The sequence below is a fragment of the Apiospora aurea genome (genome assembly GCF_038362705.1).
Source record: "Apiospora aurea strain CBS 24483 chromosome Unknown utg000006l_segment0_segment0, whole genome shotgun sequence".
Lineage (NCBI taxonomy): Eukaryota > Fungi > Ascomycota > Sordariomycetes > Amphisphaeriales > Apiosporaceae > Apiospora > Apiospora aurea.
Genome location: NW_027117393.1, coordinates 606,177 through 626,476, shown reverse-complemented (window position 1 = coordinate 626,476; position 20,300 = coordinate 606,177). Strand labels below are relative to the sequence as shown.

The window sequence follows — 20,300 nt, the reverse complement described above, 5'->3', positions numbered from 1 at the left end:
GCCGCGTCGACTGTCAAGCCGTTGTTTGTTCTGTTAGGGCTTGCAGCCGGCCGAGGGAATTGTCACAGGGGAGCCGACTCTACTACAGTACGGCTTGGACAGACCTGTGCGATCTCTCTGGAGGCTCACGACACGGGCTGGTGTGGGGCCGACCTAGCTAGATCTCGGAAGATATCATCAACACCACAGCATATTTTTTTTGGCATGCTGCCCTCGGTCACGTAGGATACCATTGCGGTATTTTTTACCATACCTATATTTTGATCGAGATGAGAAGGGCGAACAAAGCAAGACGAGGGGACGGAAGATGCAGCAGGCAAAGGAGCAGAGATATGGAAGGTGGTGGGGTGCGAAGGCATCTTGGCAACCCAACCGTTGAAGACTGCCTCGCGACAGCGATTGAGTTATTGGACTCGAGGCCATATACGAGCTGGAGTGCGCCTAGCATGGGCGACTCTATTGGCTACAGCGTTACCCGAGTTAGCTGGGGAATAGGTGGTTGACGTTGACATGACATGACATAACTATGCAGGTATCCTGTAGCAGCGGAGTTAGATCCAAGGCAAGAAGTTTACCTGATGATAACCCTTGATTGTCCTGTTCACTTGGTTTTGCTATTGCGGCATACAGACTCGAGATATCCCGGTTCGTGGTGAAGATGAATTTCCCTTGTCACGTGGTGTTTTCTGGTCAGATCAGCCAGCATTGGTGGTGCTTTGCCTCAAGTACCCACTTACTTACGTCTCTACCGCATTTGCAGGCGCAGCCGTGAGCCGTTCTGACTATGCATCTCGATGGCAAGTGCATGCTTATATATACGTGTGTTTACATGTGTTGATGCGACAGAGATGGAATTGATTCTGGATATTTGCAGTTCGTTTGTTCAGCGGGTGGTGCCACTTCTTAAGCATGTCCATGTTCCCACGAGAATGGGGGGGCGCCAACAGAACCGATGGTGGGGTCCTGTGCTGGAACGAAGGGTGGATTGTTTCAAATCGGTCGCTTCTGTTTGCTTGTCAGGGCCGGCAGTGGTCGGCAGGTCGGGGCTCTCCGGCTATGCGGACATTGGACGCATTGGGCTGTTCTACCTAAACCTACCTTGTCCTCATGCTGACCTCTTACTTAAGCCAGTCGTCCCAGGATGGCCAGGAGCAGAAGAGGATGGGATGGGATTGGGAGCGGGCGGAAAGCTTGGCATGCCTACTGTCAGGCACGGATTGCGGGTTGGGCGGTTGATTGGCTGTCGTCGCAAGTTGGCGCCCATGCACCCTGGGCTTTTTCCTCCCAGTGGTGACTCTTCCAGATCCCAAGTGCCACTGACTTTGTGACGTGCAATACAAACCTCGTTAGTCCTGGCCACTCATTCGGCCGTCCTCCATGCCCATGTGTCAAGGATGGTGGATCGATCTCCATCGGCAGCTTTTCCTTTCTTTCTTGGATTTGTTCTTCTTCTGTTCTTCTGTTCGCCTGCACTTAGTCAGTAAGTAGTACCTTTTGGCGGTGCGACGACCGTTCGATGCTTCACCGATCCCATGGCCAGATATGGTTCTCGCAAGCGACTGTGCATCGCCTCGCCTCGCCTCGCCTCGTCAGAATCTACCTACCTAGGTACTTGCTTGCCCGCCTTGGTAAAGGCCAAAGACGGTCCAAGAACAGGATTCCACGCATAGACACCAACGACGTATGTTGCGAGTGTGGCAAATCGATGGATGACGGGCTGCCAGGCCGTGTGGTTTGTCGTGGTGTATCCGCACGGGCAAAGCGTGTAAGTCGGAGGCTGTCATCCACTCGGTAGGTGGTCAAGGGTCGTGGCCACACCCCGTGCGTTTTGTTGCGGCTGGGCTCAGCGGCTGGCATACAAGAAGACCCAGACTTCTCGCCATCTTCCCTCTTTTGTCCTTGGTTGTGTACTCCGTTCCATTGTCATACTGCTGGTGCTCCGCCGGCTGGTTGGACAGACTGACAAGTCATTCATTCGTACCTTTTCCCTTTGCTCCGTCTGTGACGCCCTTTGTGTATCCACCACAACAAGAGCCGGCAACAATCAACATTGTTCGCTCACGAGACTTTTCCCTTCTGCTTCGCGAACCCCGGTGGCCCGCCCATATTCTTCTTCTTGCCGCCAAGAAATACTATTATTATACCCTCCATCCATTTCTGTTCTTCTGGGTTCGCATCTCCCACACATACGGCTTTGACGAGTGCAGGCAGCTCTCAATATCCCCTTTCGACTTTCCAACGGTTCAGCAAGTCTGACCCAACACGTCTTTCTGCTGGTACACGACAGCACATCATTCAATCCCATTACTCATCAATCTACTTTCATCCTTTTCTTTTCTGGACTGTTGGTCGCCGAAACGATGCGTGTCTCGCAGATCGTAACGCTGGCCGTGGCCCTCGCGGCCGAGACCGTCCTGGGCCATATGAACATGGCAGACCCGCCGCCGCTTCGGTACAAGGGCAACCCCAACGCCGTCAAGGCCGGCAAGGTCGACTCGGACATCACCAGCCCCAACACGGCGGCGACCTTCCCCTGCAAGGGCGCCATCCCGGACTTCGATGACCCCGTCGCCGGAGCCCCCGTCGCCACTTGGTACCCTGGCGAACAACACAATGTGAGGATTGAGGGCGGTGCCTCGCACAACGGCGGCTCCTGCCAGCTGTCCCTCCTCCTACGACAAGGGCCAGACCTTCATCGTCGTTTTCAGCAAGATCGGCGCCTGCCCCACCGACCCCAACATTCCCTTCACCCTGCCCGCCAACACCCCGAGCGCCGACAAGGTCCTGTTCTCCTGGTCCTGGATCAACCACACGGGCAACCGCGAGTTCTACAACAACTGCGCCGTCCTGGCCATCGGCGCCGCCAAGAAGAACAAGAAGCGCGCCGCCCCCGCCGTCGCCTTCAAGGACCGCCCGGCCATGCTCGTCGCCGACATCTACCACGTCGCCGGCGCAGCCTGCGTCAAGGAGGGCGTTGACGCGCTCTACCCCGAGCCCGGCCCCGACTTCGTCAACGTCTCGTCTTCGGCTGCGCTACCGGACGACTGTGTCACGGGCCAGCCCATGTCAAGCAACCCCATCGTCGGCGGCAGTGGTGGTAGTGCGGGTAGCGGTAGTGGGGGAGCTCCCGCGTCGGGATCGGCCAGTGCTCCTGCGGGACCGGGAGCCACTGCGTCGAAGTCCGCGTATGTATCTTCTTCTTCATCGTCGTCGTCGTTTTCGTCGTCGCCGGCGTTGCTTGCTTCTCCTTCGATGTTTTCGTCACTGTTGATGCCTTTGCCGACGTCTTCGTTGCATTCTTCTTCGCCTTCGGCGTCCGAGACGTCTGAGACGTCTTCTGCTCCTACGCTTTCTGCTTCTTCCCCGGTTGGAGGAAGCACCTTGGTTACGTCGACAAGGTCGGCATCTGCGTCTTCTTCTGCGGCTGCTGTTGCGTCGCCGTCGCTCATTGTGATCCCGATCACTACTTCCCGCCGCACCCACACGGCGTCGCCGACGCCGATCAGCAGCACCTCCTCGTTCGCCTCCTCATCCGTCTCCTCTGATTCCACGCTCCTAACGTCCAGTTCATCGTTATCGTTGTCCCTCTCCACCCCTGGCGGCATCTTTGTCACATCTTCGTTACCAACAGCCTCTACTACTGCTACTTCTGTCACATCTACCATCAAGAAAGAGTCCACTAGATCGCACTCTTCTTCCGGTTCGGGAGCAGTCCCACCCACTAATACTCCTACGCCCAGTCTGCCCCCCAACGCCACCCCCAGCTCTGGTGTTCCGACGACGCCTTCTGCTTCTCCCTCCGCCACCTCCTCCGAACTCGTCGGTCTGCCGTCTCGGACCTCGACGGCCACGCAGTCCGCCGCGCCCCCCGCGGGCACCGGGTCACCAGGTGGCAGCGGCGGTGGCAGCCTGTCCGGGCCCTGCACGCCCGAGGGCGAGTGGAACTGCTTGTCGGATGGCACGTCTTGGCAGCGCTGCGCTTCGGGGCTCTGGTCGGCGGTCATGCCGATGGCGCCGGGGACGACGTGCACGCCGGGGCAGAGCAGCACGTTGAGCAAGAGGCGGGAGCGGTACGTGCGCCGGCGCAATGCGGTGCGGCGGGATCCGGTGCGGCGTCGGGCTCAGGGTTGGAACTGGTAGTTGGCTTGCCAGTACGAGGGAAAGACAAGAAAACATACCAGAAAAGGAGGATGGTGTTTACGTGTTGTTTTCGATTGGGGGTGGATTTGGATTTTGCGGATGAGTTATGAGGGGGGACTTGACAAAAGGACGGTACTGAATTAGGAGGGAAGATTCAGGGGACACAATCACTACTTGGTCTTGGATGGTCAAAGGTAAAGGAGGAAAGAAGACTTTTGAGCATTTTGTATTCGATTTTTGTTGCGGATTATTCAACGAGTTTCGTTGAACTTCACTTCTTGTTGTACATATTATTCTTTTCTTTTTTTTGCCATTCCGCGTTTAGGAATTGGAATTCGCATATACATTTAGACATGGTCGGAGAGAGGGTGAACGAGGTAAAAAGATAAAGATAGGAGATTCGGTAGTATGGAAGATGAGATTATTATTGCATGTTGTGGAATGACAGTGAAAGTGCAGGAGGCTAGCAGTTGATGATTTGAAGACGTTGAATAATTGCCATGATGCATTTTATCTGACATGTACCTGCGATGGATTTGCTCGACTGGACTCCGGTGAATGAAGTCAGGCAAAGTAGCTTGGCAAGTTGCGAGTGCCCCTGAGTTTGGCCATCCCATCATTGCCCAGACTAAGCACCGAGAGAGTTGTTCTGCTTTTCGAGACTCATACCAGCGCAGGCCAGAAGTACCGAGAGAGTAGATGCGCTGGTACGTCTGCGTATAAAAACGCCCAAGGGAAACCCTCATCTCCAGCAATTGCTCAAGGAGAACAGACTATTTGACTCCCTTGTGCCGCATATCTTCTTAGACAGCCATCGTTCTCAGCTCGCAGGTCCCGAGCCGATCTAGGCACTCTGAACCCCAAAGACCGGTCATTGTCGGCGGCGCATCGGCACGTAGGAATCTCTAGCAGGCCCCTTGAGTTCGGTCCCGGTTGGGCCGTAGCAGGTAGTTTACGTCGAAGCAGCGCGTGTCGAAGAAGAAGAAGCAGAAGAAGAAGAACGTGCCGCGGATTCCAAGGCCCAGGCACAGGCATAAACCGGCAGCGCGACGCCCAACAACAGCACCACGGCGACGGCGAGGACCGTCTCGAGGCTGTACTTCCAGAGCGCGACCACGAGGCCGGCCCAGGCGATGTCCAGCAGGACCGTCTCGGCGAGGACGAAGACTCGGCGGCGGGGGTGGCGGAGCTGGAGCGGGGGCTTCCCGCCGCCGTTGTCGCGGCGAGGGCGGGGACGACGACGAGACGGCGGACAGTCGGGAGACAGGAGGCGGCGGTATTGGAGCAGGAAGAAGAGGGTGAAGAGGTCGAGGAGGCGGAGCTCCATGGTGGGCGATTGGTGGTTGGTGGTTGGCGATATGGGGATATGGGGGTAGGTAGAAAAGAGGTGGGTTTGAGGGTATGGGGAAGAGGAGGGGATCGAGGAGAGGAGAGACGGATACGTAGTTAAATGTTTTAGGAACTTGAAATTTGTGTGAAAGTATTGAAAATGTGGGTTCGAAAAGGAGTGGAAGGCGACACAGTTTGAATGTTCCTTGGGAGCCCCGGGGCTACCAAAGCCGAATTCACTCACGTAAAAGGTGAAAATAGAAAGAAAAAAGAAGAAGAAGAATATAACTACACGTATGCACTCAACTGAACGAAGGGACGACGGTAGGCAAATCCGGCATTATGGGCATCATACTCGGCGTAACGCCCTGCCCCGGTGAAACCTCGTCTTGATCGCCCCGGGCGAAAACTCTTAGAGAACACAGTTGCCTTGAGAACCATGAGGCTGCCCAGCACAAAGAATTTCATCAGTACCTTAACACAAGTTGATGTGCGAGACAGGCGCGAATCCCATAGGCGAACCTATCGAGCAATACAGGAGATCAGGAGAGGATACCAGACTCTTTATGCTGGCTGGGACATTGGTGCAGGCAACCAAGAGAGGACATGCCCCATGTACTGGCAGATACGGAGTAAAATTGATACAATTTCGCACCACAGCCGGAGCCAGGTTAGCCAGCACAAGCCAATGGTGCAAGGAGATGTCAGGCAGTGCAGGCCCGAGGCAAGCACACACCATTGTCGATGCGGCGTAGTAGGGCATCAGGGGTCCGGCCGGCATCATCCAGTCTTGAAAGAATTGTGTTGCTACTATGGCCACCAGGCAGAGGACGAGAATCGGACCAGCCTTATGCACGTCATAACTGGGATGTCACAACTAGGCTGGAGGAAAGGCGCTCGAGAATGGTGCTTTGCGTTTCTAGACCTACAATTGACAGGATAAAGGTCTTAACTGGAGCGACAGGAAGTGGGAGGATATAGGAGGACAATAGGTGCCATCATAAAATTGTAACCCGACAAGGCCGTCTTATTTGACAGGTTTGACAGGTACCAGAGGATCATAAGAAGTACATTCATTCGTTCACACCAACCCGAATGGACAGAAGCCCCAACGCTCAAAGAACAACGAAGCCACCACTCTTCCCATGTACAGAAGTTGTAATCTTGTTGACCTTCGCTTCGACCAGCGGGTGTTTCTAGCTACCCGTTGCCCTCCCCCTCTTGCGGACGTGAGACCTACGCCTAGGTCAGGATCGTAAGCAAGGCCGACTTCCACAGGACCGGTCCCTTCTGCCCATCGTGCATGGATTGTGCCAAAGCCGCCACGATGATAGCCCGCTCAAACCAGGCGCGCAGAACGAGGAGAACGATCCACATGCCCAGACTTCTGACGTAGAGTGGGCGTAGCAATCTGTCTGCGGGTGACAGTGTATGACGCGAGGGGACGATGTGGAAGCGAACTAGTCGAACGATGAGCATAAACACCAGGTAAAAGAGGTTGACGGCGTGGCTGTCCGGCAGGTCGAAGCCGGGAGGGAAGAACGCGGGCTGGCGGGAACACGCGGTAGGGGGTGGCGGTCTCCCGTCCCACGAGCTGGAAGACGAATGTTCCGACTTGGGCCCACGCCGGCGCGATGGGGACGAAGTAGGGGTCGATGACGTGGCTTCTTACGAAGGGGTGGAGGAGAGAATAGTCGGCGATGAACTCCAAAATTGCATACGCCGTCTGGAAAGGCATCGTGGGCAGTGGTTTGATTCGGTATGATTGCTATGTTGAGGGTTTGGTGGCAGTTCCTCAACGACCTAGGTAGTGTTGAACGGAAACGATTGATGACTGCTAGGAGTAGCTGCAGAAAAGGTGGAAGGTGGGATGATCTTGTTCTGGTAGAGATACCCACAGAATGCGAGAGGAAGCCATCGCGCCTTCCAGGCTGTGTTGCCAATATCTGTTGGCGCCTGCGTAAACGATTCCGGGCTAACACATGGCGGCTTCTCCACAGTTTCAAGCTGCCTACCATGAGCAGCAGGCAGTGAAAACAGAGTTAAGGAACTGAAACATTGCCGAACAGACCAGGACGCCTCCACCGTGATGTGATATGGACCAATTGGTTCCGGAATGAGACTTGGTGAACAGGAGCATGCTATCGAGGGGATGACCGAAGATGAGAAAGCTAGGGGATTTGATAGGGTCATTGATATGCGTGCCTAGCATCCGGAGCAGTAGGCTCGTGCATACCGTCTCCGAGGTTTCTGTGCCTGTGGCAGATACTTCTACCACCTCAGCCATCGCTGCAATCACCCACAGGCGAAAAACCGAGTTCATCTCCTTGAAGTATGTTAGCGAATGCTTCCAACAGTACTAAAAGCTTCTAAGTATTACCATACCCTGCTCGAGGCCTCATGGATGCAAGTGTGGTAGGATAAGTCGTTTTATTAAAGCCCCCATAGAGCCCTCATGGCAGCTGCCAGATTGACCACGAACATATTTGTGTAACGTGGCTAGGCTTTTAAGGAATAGGGAGGTGATCATTGCCCCACTGACCGCGGAGAAGGGTGGGAAATATCGTAAATCTACTTGATTGGATGTTCGAGATGACCTCCCTGACTGCCTGGTAGCTCGGCACGGAAGGGTAACCACCATCCAGCAATCATTAGACTGAAAACGCCCTTGCCTTTCTTTTATTTTCACCCCCAGCTGAACTACTCATGCGTGATAAATCGACCAGGCTTTGAACACCACCAATGCCAATCCGAGTTCGCCAAGGCCACGTCGACCTCCCTCAGCCACTGCTACACCAAAAGCGGGACGCCGATCCTCCCTTGCGAAAAGTTTGAGACCACCTCGTACAACCCAGGCACTCCCGTCAAAGCCTACGGCATCAACGTGCGCCGAGCGAGCAGCGACCCCATCTGGAGTGGTGTGCCGGACCCGATGTCAGCCCCTACCGGAGCAGAGGGGGGCGGCAGTAATAGCAATGCGGCGCCGACCGCGCAGCCGCCGGGCAACACTGCTTCTTCAGGAGAAGATGGAGGAGGATTGAGCTCGGGTGTCAAGATTGGGATTGGCGTAGGCGTATCGCTCGGCGCGCTCCTCATCATCGGCGCCGTCACAGCAGCATACCTTATCGGGAAGCGCAGTCGGCGGAAGCAAGAGGAGGAGAACAAGGAGGAGAAAGTTGAACCACGACAGCAAGAGGCCAAGATAGAACACGAACAGGAACGGGCGCACTCCGCCGACGCTGCCTACGCCTTGCAGCAAGAGGAGAGAAGACAGGAGTTGTTCCATACACAGCAGCCCGCGGAGCTTTCGTCGGAACGGCCCCCGGTGGAGATGGGCCAACGGTTCTTCTGAGTTGCCCCTAGTTGGTCGGCCGGTGCCGAAGAAGTAGGGAGCTGGACGCTAAACCTCAGCCGCCAACGCATCAATAGCACCAAGTGTGGCCGGGGACTCAATATTGGGCACATCCAACTCAGTTTACCAGCAGCAGCTCGGTGCTGGCTCGCCCCTCGGAGGACTGCTGTATATATATGATGGCTAAAACCTATAATGGACCCGCCTCTGGAAAGGAGAGTTGATCATCAGTGTTCGAGTGAATGGTTATACAAAAAGCCGAGCAAAGTGCTCGTGTATGGATAATCGACACGCTTTTTTCCCTAAAGCGGTTGCCGGATCTGGATCTGACAAGTTAGATAGTTTACCTCAGCAACGAAACCAACTTTTGGAAAAACACCTCTGATCACCGATCCCATGACTACGGTTTCAGCCCGGTTCAGATTGAGTATACTATTGGGCACCAGTCACAAAGACGAGGCACATGAGTTTACATCTACAATAGACGACGACTTCCGCCGAACCCTGAACATCCCACTCACTCTGTTTCGTGTCTCCCGCCCTTCACCTCACCCGTCGCTGTCGCGCAATCTCCAGCGCCGTTCCTTCAGTCGAGTAACTGAAGAATCAGCGAGTCGCGCACTACCTCATCTTCAACCACTGCTTTCCCAGCTCCGCCCGCGTCAACCGCGTGACGCTGGGCTCGAACTCGTGCGTTTCGTATTCCTCGCCCGCGTCACGCACCAGCATGGCGCGGTACCCGGGGTTGACGTCCCACAGCAGCTCGAGGATCCCGCCCTCGCCTTCGTCCCAGCGTGCCGGCGGGCGGTCGATAATGTAAAGCGCTCTGCCAAACGTTTCCCAGTCGTTGACCCGCGCAATGGGGAACTCGGTTTCCCCGCCGCTGTCACCGTCGCCGTCGCCGCCGCCGCGGGCCGCGATCTCGGCCAGGAGGTGCGCCTTGCAGGTCGCGATCTTCTCCGCGTCCGACGGGTCCGCCGGCAGCGGGAGGCCCCAGACGTCGATGCGATCACGGTCTTCGTCGGGCGGGCCGTCGCGCTCCCAGCGCGTCTCGGCGTGCAGGGCCTTGGCTAGGGTCCGAAGGTGCTGCTCCACGTCGCGGCCCTGAGGCGGTGGTGGGGCGATGGTGGGGTGCCGGGGTGCCGGGGTTGGCCATTTTGAGGATTTGGGAGTGTGAGAGCGGTGATGAGAGAAGGACAAGTGTGAAAGAGAGACGGGGAAGCAGTATGTTAATTATACATTACATCTGAGTTAGAACCAGGGTATACAACGGCGCAGTGCCTGCCTAAAAAAGAGGGGCAACCCGGGAGAGGCGACAATGTGTCCTCTCAACTACCTAATAAAACCTACGGACTGCTGCACCACGGCATTTTTAGAGCCCCAGCGGCACAGTCGAGTGGCGGTGACTTCGGACCGCTCAGGTTGGAGGTCATGGAAGACGATACCCTACCAGCATCGCGCGACATGTAAGCGAGAAAACATCGTTGTTTCCTATGTAGCCAAGGCACGTCACCGCCGAAGCAGACATGAGTTTCTCAACCAAGATTGTTATCGACCGCGGTCCGCCTCCCAACGACCGGCCGGCGCCTTGATCGCCGTCGCCCCCTCGACCCCGGCCCGGATCCGCCGCACGAACTCGTCCGGGTCGGTGTAATAAATGCTCGTGCCGACGCCGTGGTTGACGCACAGGGCCGTGGGGGCTACTGGCTTGGGGGTGCGGTTGTGTTGGGGTTTAGTCAAGATGAAGGAAACTCCCTGGATGTAGTTGGAAGTGCTCTATGTGAGAGGAACTATTGGTATTATCGACTGGTGAAATCGACGCGTTTTTATGTAGACAACTCATGATTGGAATCATCGTCGCACTTCTCGGAGAAAGGCATAGCAGTCATGCTGATCTGCAAGCTCGGCGTTTGCGGGGTCTCGGCCGGCGGCGGGGATAATTGGTCGTTCGGTTGGTCAGCGGAAGCATGTTATTCAGCCGGAATACAATGGTTAAGTAAGAAGGGTTGATGTGTTTGGTAAGCAATCGATCCGGCCTCTGTCAGCATGGTCGCAACTCTGTCAGTGGGTGGTGGGGTTCTGGCAAGCTGGGATTCCGCCGGGGCTCCCGCCGACGAACGAACTATGGCGACAGAGGTTGGGCGTCAATCCACACAAAGCGGCCGATTGATTAGGCCGCGGGAGTGTATGAAGTTACCACTCATCCCGGGCCGCTTTGGAGGGGAGCGCAGCGTCAAGGCGCACCTAACCCGACGTGCTGATGGATTTGATGACGCCCCGGAACACGCGCCGGCGCAACTCGGACGGACCGGGCGAATGGCGCTTCGGGATCGGTCTGAGGCACCTCCCCGGTCACTGGACTCCCCCGCCGCTCATGGCTACGGACATCTCCTCGGCGATTATATAACCGCCTACGACGTGGAGCGCTGCCCGGGAGGCTGTTCATCCTATATATGCTATTGCGCAACACCTGCGTAGAACTTGTTCTTCCATCTCGGGCAATGGGATCGGGGCCAATCGGTAGTTGTGTGCGGTGCCATACCTCTGAGATTGTGGAAGATTGACTCCTGAGATTTGGTTGCTGGAAAAATACCGATAAGGCCCCTAGCCTGACCGGCTATCTTCATAAACCTCAAGGACGTGGGATGGCAACTGAGGCTGAAATTAACCACCTCGCATGATCATGGCCTTCGCGGTCTTGCGTTTGAAAATAGCGAAGAAATTACATCACAGTCCTTGTGCTAGTTTGGCGGAGACGTAAGAGACTAATCATGTAAGACGTAGCATCCCATCCTGGCTGCAGCATGGTTGCGGCTGTCATCTTCCCACTGTTGCCCATCTTAAGCAGCAAGAAGCCGAACACAAGACATACACCGAACCATAGCGCCCGCCGACCCCGAAAGCCCAGACCTTATCACGGCTTTCCCGGACCCTTGTGATATAGGGTGCGGCCGTTACTACAAGTGCGACAATGCGGCGAATGCCCGTATACTTGGCTGTTCAACCAGCAGTACCAGGTCTGCGACTATGACTGGAACGTCCCGCGTCGTCGCCAGACCCCGAAGAGCTGCTTCCCTTATAAAGCGCCAAAGCAGAATGCGCCAGAGATCTGGAGACCACAGACAGAGGCCAAATATCGGAGTGGAAGCGCAGTCGTTGAGGGCTGGGTTTGGATTCGTCCTTGCTGGGCTAGCGTTGAGGTCGGGACAGACGGGGAACATTATGGGGCCAAGAAACGTATTCATTGATTTGTCTTATTCGAGTTTTAGAATTCTAGTTGGGAGAACGCTTCATAGTCATCATAACGCTGGTGCTTAGGGTATCAAGCGCGGTTGTCAGCTTCAAGCCGAGAACCGTGAACATAGCGATTGTCGGAGGGTGACTCAGTTGTGTGACAGGAGAAATGCGTCTCTGCACAGGCAGTATTGGCGAAGATGGAAGTTCGCGTTAGGTCCCTAGTGTGCTTGTTTTGGGCCAGGACAAAAAGTAGAGAACTCCATGCAGTGGCCCTTTTGCCCGGTCGGCCCAACTCGTCTACCGATTCCTTTTTGCATTCAATGAAACGAGATTCACAATCGTCGTCGTCTGTCACTCGCCACAATAATCTCCTGCTCCCGAAACAATCGGCTATCCCAAACCGGAAATTCGGCAAAGATAATTTGCACAGCCGCCAGTTTTATTCACCTTCGGCTTGCACACACACACACACACACACACACCTGATCACACACCTGCAACGCAACACCAACAGAAGAAAAGGCCACTCGCCGACACGAATATGACTTCGCCGGCCACTGAGGAGGTCGACCTCGTTATTGTTGGCGGTAAGCCCGACAGAATCCCATGTCATCGAATATGCCATGATGGCTCGCTAACTAATACAAAAATCAGGTGGTCCAACGGGCCTACTCTGTGCTGTTCTGGCGCGACGACTGGGACTTTCTGTATCGGTCATTGGTATGAAATCCACGCCTATACCATCTCAATGCCTTATCCAGATGAAGCTGACAAGCCCAAGATGAGAAGCCGTCAACCCTTCCATTCGGCCGAGCCGACGGCCTCAATGCAAGAACGCAGCAGTACCTCCAGATCGCCAAAGTGCTTTACGACCTCCAGTCGAAGGGAGTCAAATGCAACAGTTAGTTTACTCTTTACATACTAATCCTCGTACTGCACATGGGCTAATGAACATGCAACAACCGCCACAGCCAGCTCGACCTTTGCCAATGGAGAATTCCAGTCGAGACAGAGCTCGTGGTGGGCCAGCCTCGAGCACTGCCTCGAGAAGAACATGCTCATCGTCGGCCAGCCCGAGATCGAGAAGGTACTTCTACAGAAGCTGCGCACCGAACACTCCACCGCCGCGGCATTCTTCCGTTTCGACCACCGCGCCACGTCCATCTCCGAAGACGCCGACGGCGTGACCGTCAAGTCCGAGCACGTCACCGCCGGCGATGGCGGTGGCAACAGCAACGGCGTGACCACGCGCGCCAAGTACGCCATCGGCGCCGACGGCGCCCGGTCCACGGTGCGCCAGGCCCTCGACATCGGCTTCGAGGGCACGGAGCCCGAGATGGTCTGGGCCGCGCTCGACACCCTCCTCGATACCGACTTTCCCGTCTGCCCGGAGATCGTCTCGCTGCAGCTCGCGGGCCAGTGCCGCGTCCTGTGGATCCCGCGCGAGCGCGGCATGGCGCGCTTCTACATCCGGCTCCCGGAGGGGGGAGGACGGGCGCGAGATCACGCTCGAGGCGGCCGAGGAGACGATCCGGCAGCATATGGCGCCGTACCGGGTCGCGTTTGTGAGGATGGAGTGGTTTGGGACGTTTGAAGGTGAGCTCAGTATAAGCTCGTCCAGGCGCGAGCTTCAACTCATGAATAGAACTGACTAACCCCGCGTTATATAGTCAAGGAGCGAATCGCGTCATCATTCATCACGAAGCAAGGCCGAGGTCGCGTCTTTTTGGCCGGCGACGCCGCGCACTGCCACTCGGTCAACGGAGCCCAGGGTCTCAACACGGGAATCGCCGATGCCTTCGGCCTCATCTGGCGCATCGCTCTAGCTTGTCCGAAGATGAAGCCCATGCCTTCCCAGAACGATCAAGGACAGAATGATGCTGACGAGAACCGAATGGCAACAATCATGGAGTCTTACAACATCGAACGGCGCGCAGTGGCCCAGAACGCTGTCAAGCTGGCCGCCACGCTCGTTCGTGATACGAGACATGACGCCAAGCAGTATGTTGCAACCATCGAGAAGAACGCTGGGTACATTACTGGTGAGCAACTCCGATCCCTTCACTCTGGACTATTGTACCATGCGGCCAGATCACTGACGTATTCAATTGATACCTTTAGGCATGGGCGTGAACTACGACGGCCTGAATTCCCCCTTGATCGCGGCCTCGGAGCAAGGCATCTGGAAAGCCGGCAAACAATGCCCGGACCTGGAGCTGACTCCCTGCTTCACCTCCCGCTTGGAATCGGGCGAGCTCCGTCTTTACGCGATGGTGACGCACACAATCAACTACGGATCCTTCCTCCTCCTGGATGTCGGTACCAAGTCGCACGACCCGTACGCTTTCTACGGCGGCGGGTGGGTCCGGCAACTCATCAAAGCCGTCCACTTGGTGTGCCCGGCTACCGCGGCTGCGGCACGGGAGGGAGGCGCATCTGCTGGGGAGGACAATGCGGGGTTTATCAAGCCGGAGTTGGAGGCGTTCGAGTCCGAGGTGGTCAATCCGGATGATTCGTTCACGGTTGTCGTTCGGCCTGATATGTACGTCGGCTACGTCGGCAAAAAGGAAGGCGTCATGGCGTACCTGACTACGGTCCTTGGTTGAATAGCTCTAGGGCGTCATAGAGTGTACAATTGTTAAAGAGGGATGATTATACATGCCGACGGAGCTAGGTCACTGGCCTCTCAAGGGACATGATCAGCGTTTGCGCAGGTTCTCTTTCTTTTCCGGCATATCGCTCTACCGGGGCTAAGAGTTCCTTAGACCCTAGACCGGGGCACACTGTTTTTATATGTTCACCCATAAACATTGCACACGGCAACCCGATAAAGGTTGCAGGCCTTTATTGCGTTGAATAAACCATGATTTCTACCACCGATGACCCAAATACCAAACATGTGCTACTGACAACTCGGCCCCGTTCAATTCTTCCAGTGGTCAGCAGCATCCGGGGCCATTGTAACCTCAGCGGGCCCCCCGAACGGCCAGCCGACTACCTGGATATTGAACTCCTGACTAGCCTCAATCTCCGCGGCCCGGGTCTTGAGCTCATCGACGTCCCAGTTGGACCAAAGGAACTTGCCCTTTAGAAAAACTGCTTCGGGACTCGCGAGCCAGAGCATGAAGCCAGCGGGCAAAGAGACTGTTTATCACGGAGCGTTAGCCTGCTATTTTGCCGGAGTTATCTTGCGGAGTCACCCCGTAGTAGAACGAGATATCACGTACCATGGTCCTCGTACCCCAAAGCCTGGACCCCGCCCCCCGCGCGGTTCATGTCCGTATCCACGATGCCCGGCTGAACATGGTAGACCCGCATCTTCGGGTGCGCGAACGCGACGGCGTCCCAGACCCGGTACGCCGCGAGCTTGCCGACGCTGTACGAAGCTAAGGCGCGGGCGAAGTTGACGTGCGCCGCGTTGGACGAGACGTTGACGGCGACGGCGTCCGCGGCGGCGTGTCGGAGGAACGCCTGCGCGACCAGCAGGGCGCTGCCGACGTTGGCCTGCACCCCGGCGAGGAAGGCGGCCGGGTCGACGGTGTCGATGCCGTCGAGGGGGCCCATGGCGGCCGCGTTGCTGATCAGGACGTCGATCTTCTTGTCGCCGCCGGCATCTACGACGAAGTCGGAGAAGGCCGCGTCCACCTGCGCCTTGTCCGTCACGTCCGCGGGCGTCGCGACCACCTCGGCGCCCGGGTGCGCGGCCTCGATGGATGCCTTGGTCGCGAGCAGCGGGGCCGGGCGCCGGCCCAGGAGCAGGATGCGCGACGCGCCCGCCGCGGCGAAGAAGCGCGCGGTCTCGGCGCCGATGCCGGTGCCGCCGCCGGTGACGACGATGGTCTTGCCGCGGGCGGAGTTTTCGGGGCGGGTGGGGAAGATGGTTGGGTAACTGGTGTCGCGGTTGAGTCTGGTGGGGACAGGGAGGCGTTGCTGGGACATGGTGATAGTTACAGTGACTGATATAGTAAGTGATGGTAGATTAAGGTGCGAGATGCGGATTCAGCGTTGGTGGTGTAAGACTGGGTTTATGGAATGGTTTGCGAAGATGTTGGAGTTGATGTTCCTTGCTGTTATGCATGGTTTTCCAAGATGCACAGCGGGCACGCATCTTATAGGCACCTGGAGATGCGTCCATTGTGCTTGTGTTGCGGTTACAATGCATCATGTCGGCAGCTTCAAAATGTCTCCCGATGGTGGTCGTTCCTATTCCGGCAACTTTGTCAAAAGTAGATTGATAACGTCTCGGTACAAAATGCTCCGTTGGAGATGCTGGTGTGGCTTGTCACCACCACCAATTCCGAGTGGCGCCTGTGGCTAGATACAAACCCCCAGTGCCCCTTTCTGTAGAGGTTTGGAGCTGACAAAAGCTAACGGCGGAGTGCTTACTAAATCCGAACGACATCAACTTGGTGTCGACTTTCCACACGTTCTTCCAACTCCGGACCAGAAATGTACCAGATCCAACGGTTCAAATTGTAATGAACTCGGAACAATGAAAAATGGTATTTAGAACTCGGTCATGCGCTGCTCGCAATGCAACAAGCCATTCAACAAGCGTAAGTCGTCACGATTCGGCTTACAAGTAACCTGTGGCCCCCACCAGATTCTGGTTCGCCTGACTAACAACTCTGCAACTCTAGAATCGAGTTTGAAGCGACATGGATACTACTGTCGGACTCGCAAAGCAGGTGAAAGAGCTTCCAGAGTTCAGTCCTGTCTCGCTTGCATCAGCGGCAAGACGCGCTGCGATAGAAAGCGGCCTGAGTGCTCAAGATGTCTGAAGAAGGGCATCATCTGCAACTATGCATCAGACCACCCGAAGGGGAATGGACAAGCGAGGCCACGGCCGACAGCTGAGTTAACACTGGGCGCATCGCCGGAAACCGTATCTTCATTGGGGAAAGTCTCGCCACCCGCCGTCCTGGCGCCCCAAGAATCGGACAACTCAATAATTAACGAAGACCTCTTCGCTACACTAGAAGCACTCCCTGGAAGTTTTGGCGAAGCCGCTTTCGAATGGGACAATCCCCCGGCTGTCGATGTCCTTGAACCTTTTACGGCACCGGCCCGGGGAAACGAGGCAGCACAAACTCTCGCTGTCAAAAACAATCCATTCACGATTTCGACGACCGACTTTCAAACCAGTCACTGGTTTCCTCTGCCAAGACCTCCCGGTTTCCCTGATGTACTATCGATACCAAGATCCCCCAGCAACAAAAGTCGATCCCTGATCCGTCGACCGAAACTGAAGACGGGGGTGCAGAGGGTCGCCAGTCTCATCTGGCACACCTTGAAATCCTACCCGCTCATGATGAAGCAGGACCATGCGCTCCCGCCCTTCATCCATCCGCAAATGGCGGCTTCCGAGTCCGGGGCCCGGGATATTGAGCCACTGCACAATTGCATCAGTCTCATGCAGCTGCTGTATTCGGGACTCCAGGGGAGTCGGAAGCTGTTCTGGAGGAATGTCCGACAGGAGTGCGAGCGTCTCTACAAAGCGGTGCGTGTGCCCCAGAAGGAACCGATCCTGTGATATTTGGCTTTTACTGACTACATTATGCCTTAGCCCGCTGAGCTAAGCGCTCCGGGGATTATTGCTGCTCTGCAGGCTCTCTCCATATACATCATCGTACGGCTTGATGATAGCGAGACCGAGGGCAATGATATAGAAGGTCTATTGATAATGACAGTCATTGTAAGTGTTTCGATCTTGTTCCGATATCCTGATATCTACGATGAGACCAGATCTGATGCTGACCGCCTGTGACAAAGGCTTTGTCCGTGGAGCTAAATAGGGATGGTTTTGGACAAGACTCTGCGTTAAGCACCACAAGCCCCGAGTCGACATGGAAACATTGGCTCTTCGTCGAATCAGGGCGAAGGTCAGACTCTCCGCCAACCAACCACTTGGTCTCAAGTTACTCCAAGTAGAACACAATGATAGCTAACTGCTTTACAGACTATGTGTGCTCTACCAAATTGTAAACATGGTAGTAGTCTTCGAGCCGGCATCCATGTGCGACCTCCAAGCAGATGGCCTAATCTTGTCACCGTTACCGGCGAGGAAGCAGCTCTGGGAGGCCGATACCGCCACAAATTGGATGAAGGAGATCGAGAGGGATCTGGGAGCACAGACAATTTACGCGATGACGGTGGATGGGGATCTCGTCAAAGTAAGCGAGGGATGTCCCAAGGACGGGATCGTGCAGTATGGTAGGGCAGGTGCCAGGCAAAAGGCGGACTGGGAGGAGTGGTTTGCGGGCATGGATGGCTTTGGGGGCTTGGTGATGCTTGCTGCTTCGTTGGTGGGCCAGGATTGGATTGGGCCAGCCATTGGGCGTGGCCAGCAAGGAATAAGCGTGTATCGCGAGGGTAACGAATGAAATATGACTGGTGTCTAGTCGAGTAGCACACGAAGAGACGTATGCTTACTATTATTATTGCGTAACATGATAGGGGCAGGTGCTAGATGCTGAAAAAGGAAGTCAGAAGCTTAGCAGGGCCGCTCCGCTGTGGCTTGCTACAGCATGTCCCTCTTCGGGATTCAGTCAGAGGTTATTAGCCAGTAGAATATTGAATGCCCTTATGCACCTAAAACTTAGAGCCCGACCGTAGGATCCTAGGTCCCCGGGTCTAGTGACGGTCATGAAAAGGCGGGGATGCCGCCCTGGCCGGGCGAAATATAGATGCCATCTACAATCTTGTTACAACTATGACACTCCAGCGCGTGTAGACTAGAGCTCCCTTCTGCTCCAAGATTTTACTTAGGATCGGATTTTTGTCTCCCAAGTTTGGTTTGACGACAGGCAGGTTTAGTCGAAACCAAAACTTAGCACCATATTTGTCTGCCTTTTTTTTCGCATTGTTGGGCCACCAAAGGCTGAAACATACACAAATGACACATCAAATCACGGCAGGTGAATTATGTTGGTGGCGTCGTCGGAGCTGACGTGGATGCTGCGTTATGCAAGCCTGGATGTCGATCCGTGGCCTCGGGAAGCATTAGCGTGCATAGTTGGCTTGAAGTCTATGCAATGGCCTTTGACTTTGTATGCCTATCACGCCATGAGTATATTGCATTTTGATTTTGGTGACTAATGTTATCCTAGAGGCCCAAGCTAACAGAGGCAACCCCTCCTAGCTCCATTGCCTTGCCTGGCTGTTCGAGATATGCAAGCCGAGTCCTGCACCACCTTGCACCCAATGCCGCCCGGCCCCAAAGTGAAACAGCCTTTCAGCCCTTTTCGCCGTTTGGAGAGGGTTGCCCCTTGTTAGCCATGGGTCAGTAGGGCTGTATTCGATTTCTTCCACTGAGCGAGCAATCGATTTAGTAATTAGTTGATCCTGCTTGGCTATCCAATTGAGCTGTATGCAATCGAGGTATAGAGCATGATAATAAGTACTAATCATGTAACTATGGTCGTCTGATACTCTATTCCAAGCAGTCTCCTCATATGCCGTGTCATCAGGGGAGTTCCAACTTTGATTGGTCAACACCGCATGCTCGTGAGAAGCATCGGCGACCTGATGAAGCCCGAGGCAGAGTCAGGGGTATGTAATTTGCTGCAACAGGGTTGAACTAAGCCTGCTATCGATCGGAGAGGACCAAAATTATAGAGAAAGGATACTGATCAAAAGGCATAAACAGGGGTGAGATCCGCTGCTAGAATCCTAGTTCATTCTCCAAGTTCAACATCAAACATCCAAAGACCAAGCGCCAACTACCTACACCAAGCATCATACCCGTTTCAACAAGCCTCCTCCATAAAATGCAGTTCTCCAAACTCATCATGGTCGTTGTTGGCCTCGCCGTCACTGGCTCCAGCGCCGACTGCATCGTAAGACGGCCTTTCCCTTTACTATCCGAGTCATCCTCAGACCGCCCTTTTTTCTGTGATATGGATTGCCCAGCGGCACTGCGGGATTTCCCTCCATTGTATTCAAGGACTGACCAAGGAACCGATGCTCCTATCCAACAGAGAAAGCCCAAGGGCGATGCGTGCGGCCTTGAACGTCCTATCAACTGTGGCCCGATCCCGGGCACCGACAAGCACAAGTGCTGCGTGAGTCCACAGCCCTCTCTTCCTACTTCTTCGCATACGTCAGAGATATGCGAGTATCTGTGCTGACCTTGTTCGCGCTGGGTTCACAATATAGCAAGCTGCCGGACAGTGCCAGTGATAGAAAAAGCCATGATTCGTGCAGCCTTGTGTGATCTGTTCACATCTACTGGGGGATACTT

General features: G+C 55.3%; 10 protein-coding genes across 10 annotated transcripts; 5 read left to right on the top strand and 5 right to left on the bottom strand.

Annotated features, from left to right (window-relative positions):
- Nucleotides 1-2,360: 2,360 nt before the first annotated feature.
- PG986_008807 (uncharacterized protein) lies at nt 2,361-4,140 on the top strand (the record flags this gene model as incomplete). Its single annotated transcript, XM_066845029.1, has 2 exons — nt 2,361-2,615; nt 2,683-4,140. 2 exons carry the CDS (start codon nt 2,361-2,363, stop codon nt 4,138-4,140), a joined length of 1,713 nt encoding a protein of 570 aa, XP_066697427.1.
- A 952-nt stretch (nt 4,141-5,092) lies between these two features.
- PG986_008806 (uncharacterized protein) lies at nt 5,093-5,467 on the bottom strand (the record flags this gene model as incomplete). Its single annotated transcript, XM_066845028.1, has 1 exon — nt 5,093-5,467. One exon carries the CDS (start codon nt 5,465-5,467, stop codon nt 5,093-5,095), a length of 375 nt encoding a protein of 124 aa, XP_066697426.1.
- Nucleotides 5,468-6,711: 1,244 nt separating this feature from the next.
- PG986_008805 (uncharacterized protein) lies at nt 6,712-7,207 on the bottom strand (the record flags this gene model as incomplete). The annotated part of the gene is made up of 2 exons (XM_066845027.1): nt 6,712-6,884; nt 6,940-7,207. The coding sequence occupies 2 exons, from the start codon at nt 7,205-7,207 to the stop codon at nt 6,712-6,714; spliced, it is 441 nt and encodes a 146-aa protein (XP_066697425.1).
- A 662-nt stretch (nt 7,208-7,869) lies between these two features.
- PG986_008804 (uncharacterized protein) lies at nt 7,870-8,821 on the top strand (the record flags this gene model as incomplete). The annotated part of the gene is made up of 2 exons (XM_066845026.1): nt 7,870-7,884; nt 8,225-8,821. 2 exons carry the CDS (start codon nt 7,870-7,872, stop codon nt 8,819-8,821), a joined length of 612 nt encoding a protein of 203 aa, XP_066697424.1.
- Nucleotides 8,822-9,442: 621 nt separating this feature from the next.
- On the bottom strand, nt 9,443-10,191 carry PG986_008803 (uncharacterized protein; the record flags this gene model as incomplete). Its single annotated transcript, XM_066845025.1, has 2 exons — nt 9,443-9,891; nt 10,176-10,191. The coding sequence occupies 2 exons, from the start codon at nt 10,189-10,191 to the stop codon at nt 9,443-9,445; spliced, it is 465 nt and encodes a 154-aa protein (XP_066697423.1).
- A 178-nt stretch (nt 10,192-10,369) lies between these two features.
- Nucleotides 10,370-10,710, bottom strand: PG986_008802 (uncharacterized protein; the record flags this gene model as incomplete). Its single annotated transcript, XM_066845024.1, has 2 exons — nt 10,370-10,595; nt 10,685-10,710. 2 exons carry the CDS (start codon nt 10,708-10,710, stop codon nt 10,370-10,372), a joined length of 252 nt encoding a protein of 83 aa, XP_066697422.1.
- Nucleotides 10,711-10,867: 157 nt separating this feature from the next.
- On the top strand, nt 10,868-11,299 carry PG986_008801 (uncharacterized protein; the record flags this gene model as incomplete). Its single annotated transcript, XM_066845023.1, has 1 exon — nt 10,868-11,299. The coding sequence occupies one exon, from the start codon at nt 10,868-10,870 to the stop codon at nt 11,297-11,299; it is 432 nt and encodes a 143-aa protein (XP_066697421.1).
- A 1,300-nt stretch (nt 11,300-12,599) lies between these two features.
- PG986_008800 (uncharacterized protein) lies at nt 12,600-14,664 on the top strand (the record flags this gene model as incomplete). The annotated part of the gene is made up of 6 exons (XM_066845022.1): nt 12,600-12,645; nt 12,713-12,778; nt 12,840-12,959; nt 13,030-13,623; nt 13,729-14,100; nt 14,180-14,664. The coding sequence occupies 6 exons, from the start codon at nt 12,600-12,602 to the stop codon at nt 14,662-14,664; spliced, it is 1,683 nt and encodes a 560-aa protein (XP_066697420.1).
- A 317-nt stretch (nt 14,665-14,981) lies between these two features.
- On the bottom strand, nt 14,982-15,997 carry PG986_008799 (uncharacterized protein; the record flags this gene model as incomplete). The annotated part of the gene is made up of 2 exons (XM_066845021.1): nt 14,982-15,202; nt 15,286-15,997. 2 exons carry the CDS (start codon nt 15,995-15,997, stop codon nt 14,982-14,984), a joined length of 933 nt encoding a protein of 310 aa, XP_066697419.1.
- A 594-nt stretch (nt 15,998-16,591) lies between these two features.
- On the top strand, nt 16,592-18,441 carry PG986_008798 (uncharacterized protein; the record flags this gene model as incomplete). The annotated part of the gene is made up of 5 exons (XM_066845020.1): nt 16,592-16,614; nt 16,763-17,558; nt 17,625-17,753; nt 17,831-17,940; nt 18,018-18,441. The coding sequence occupies 5 exons, from the start codon at nt 16,592-16,594 to the stop codon at nt 18,439-18,441; spliced, it is 1,482 nt and encodes a 493-aa protein (XP_066697418.1).
- Between the last annotated feature and the right edge of the window lie 1,859 nt (nt 18,442-20,300).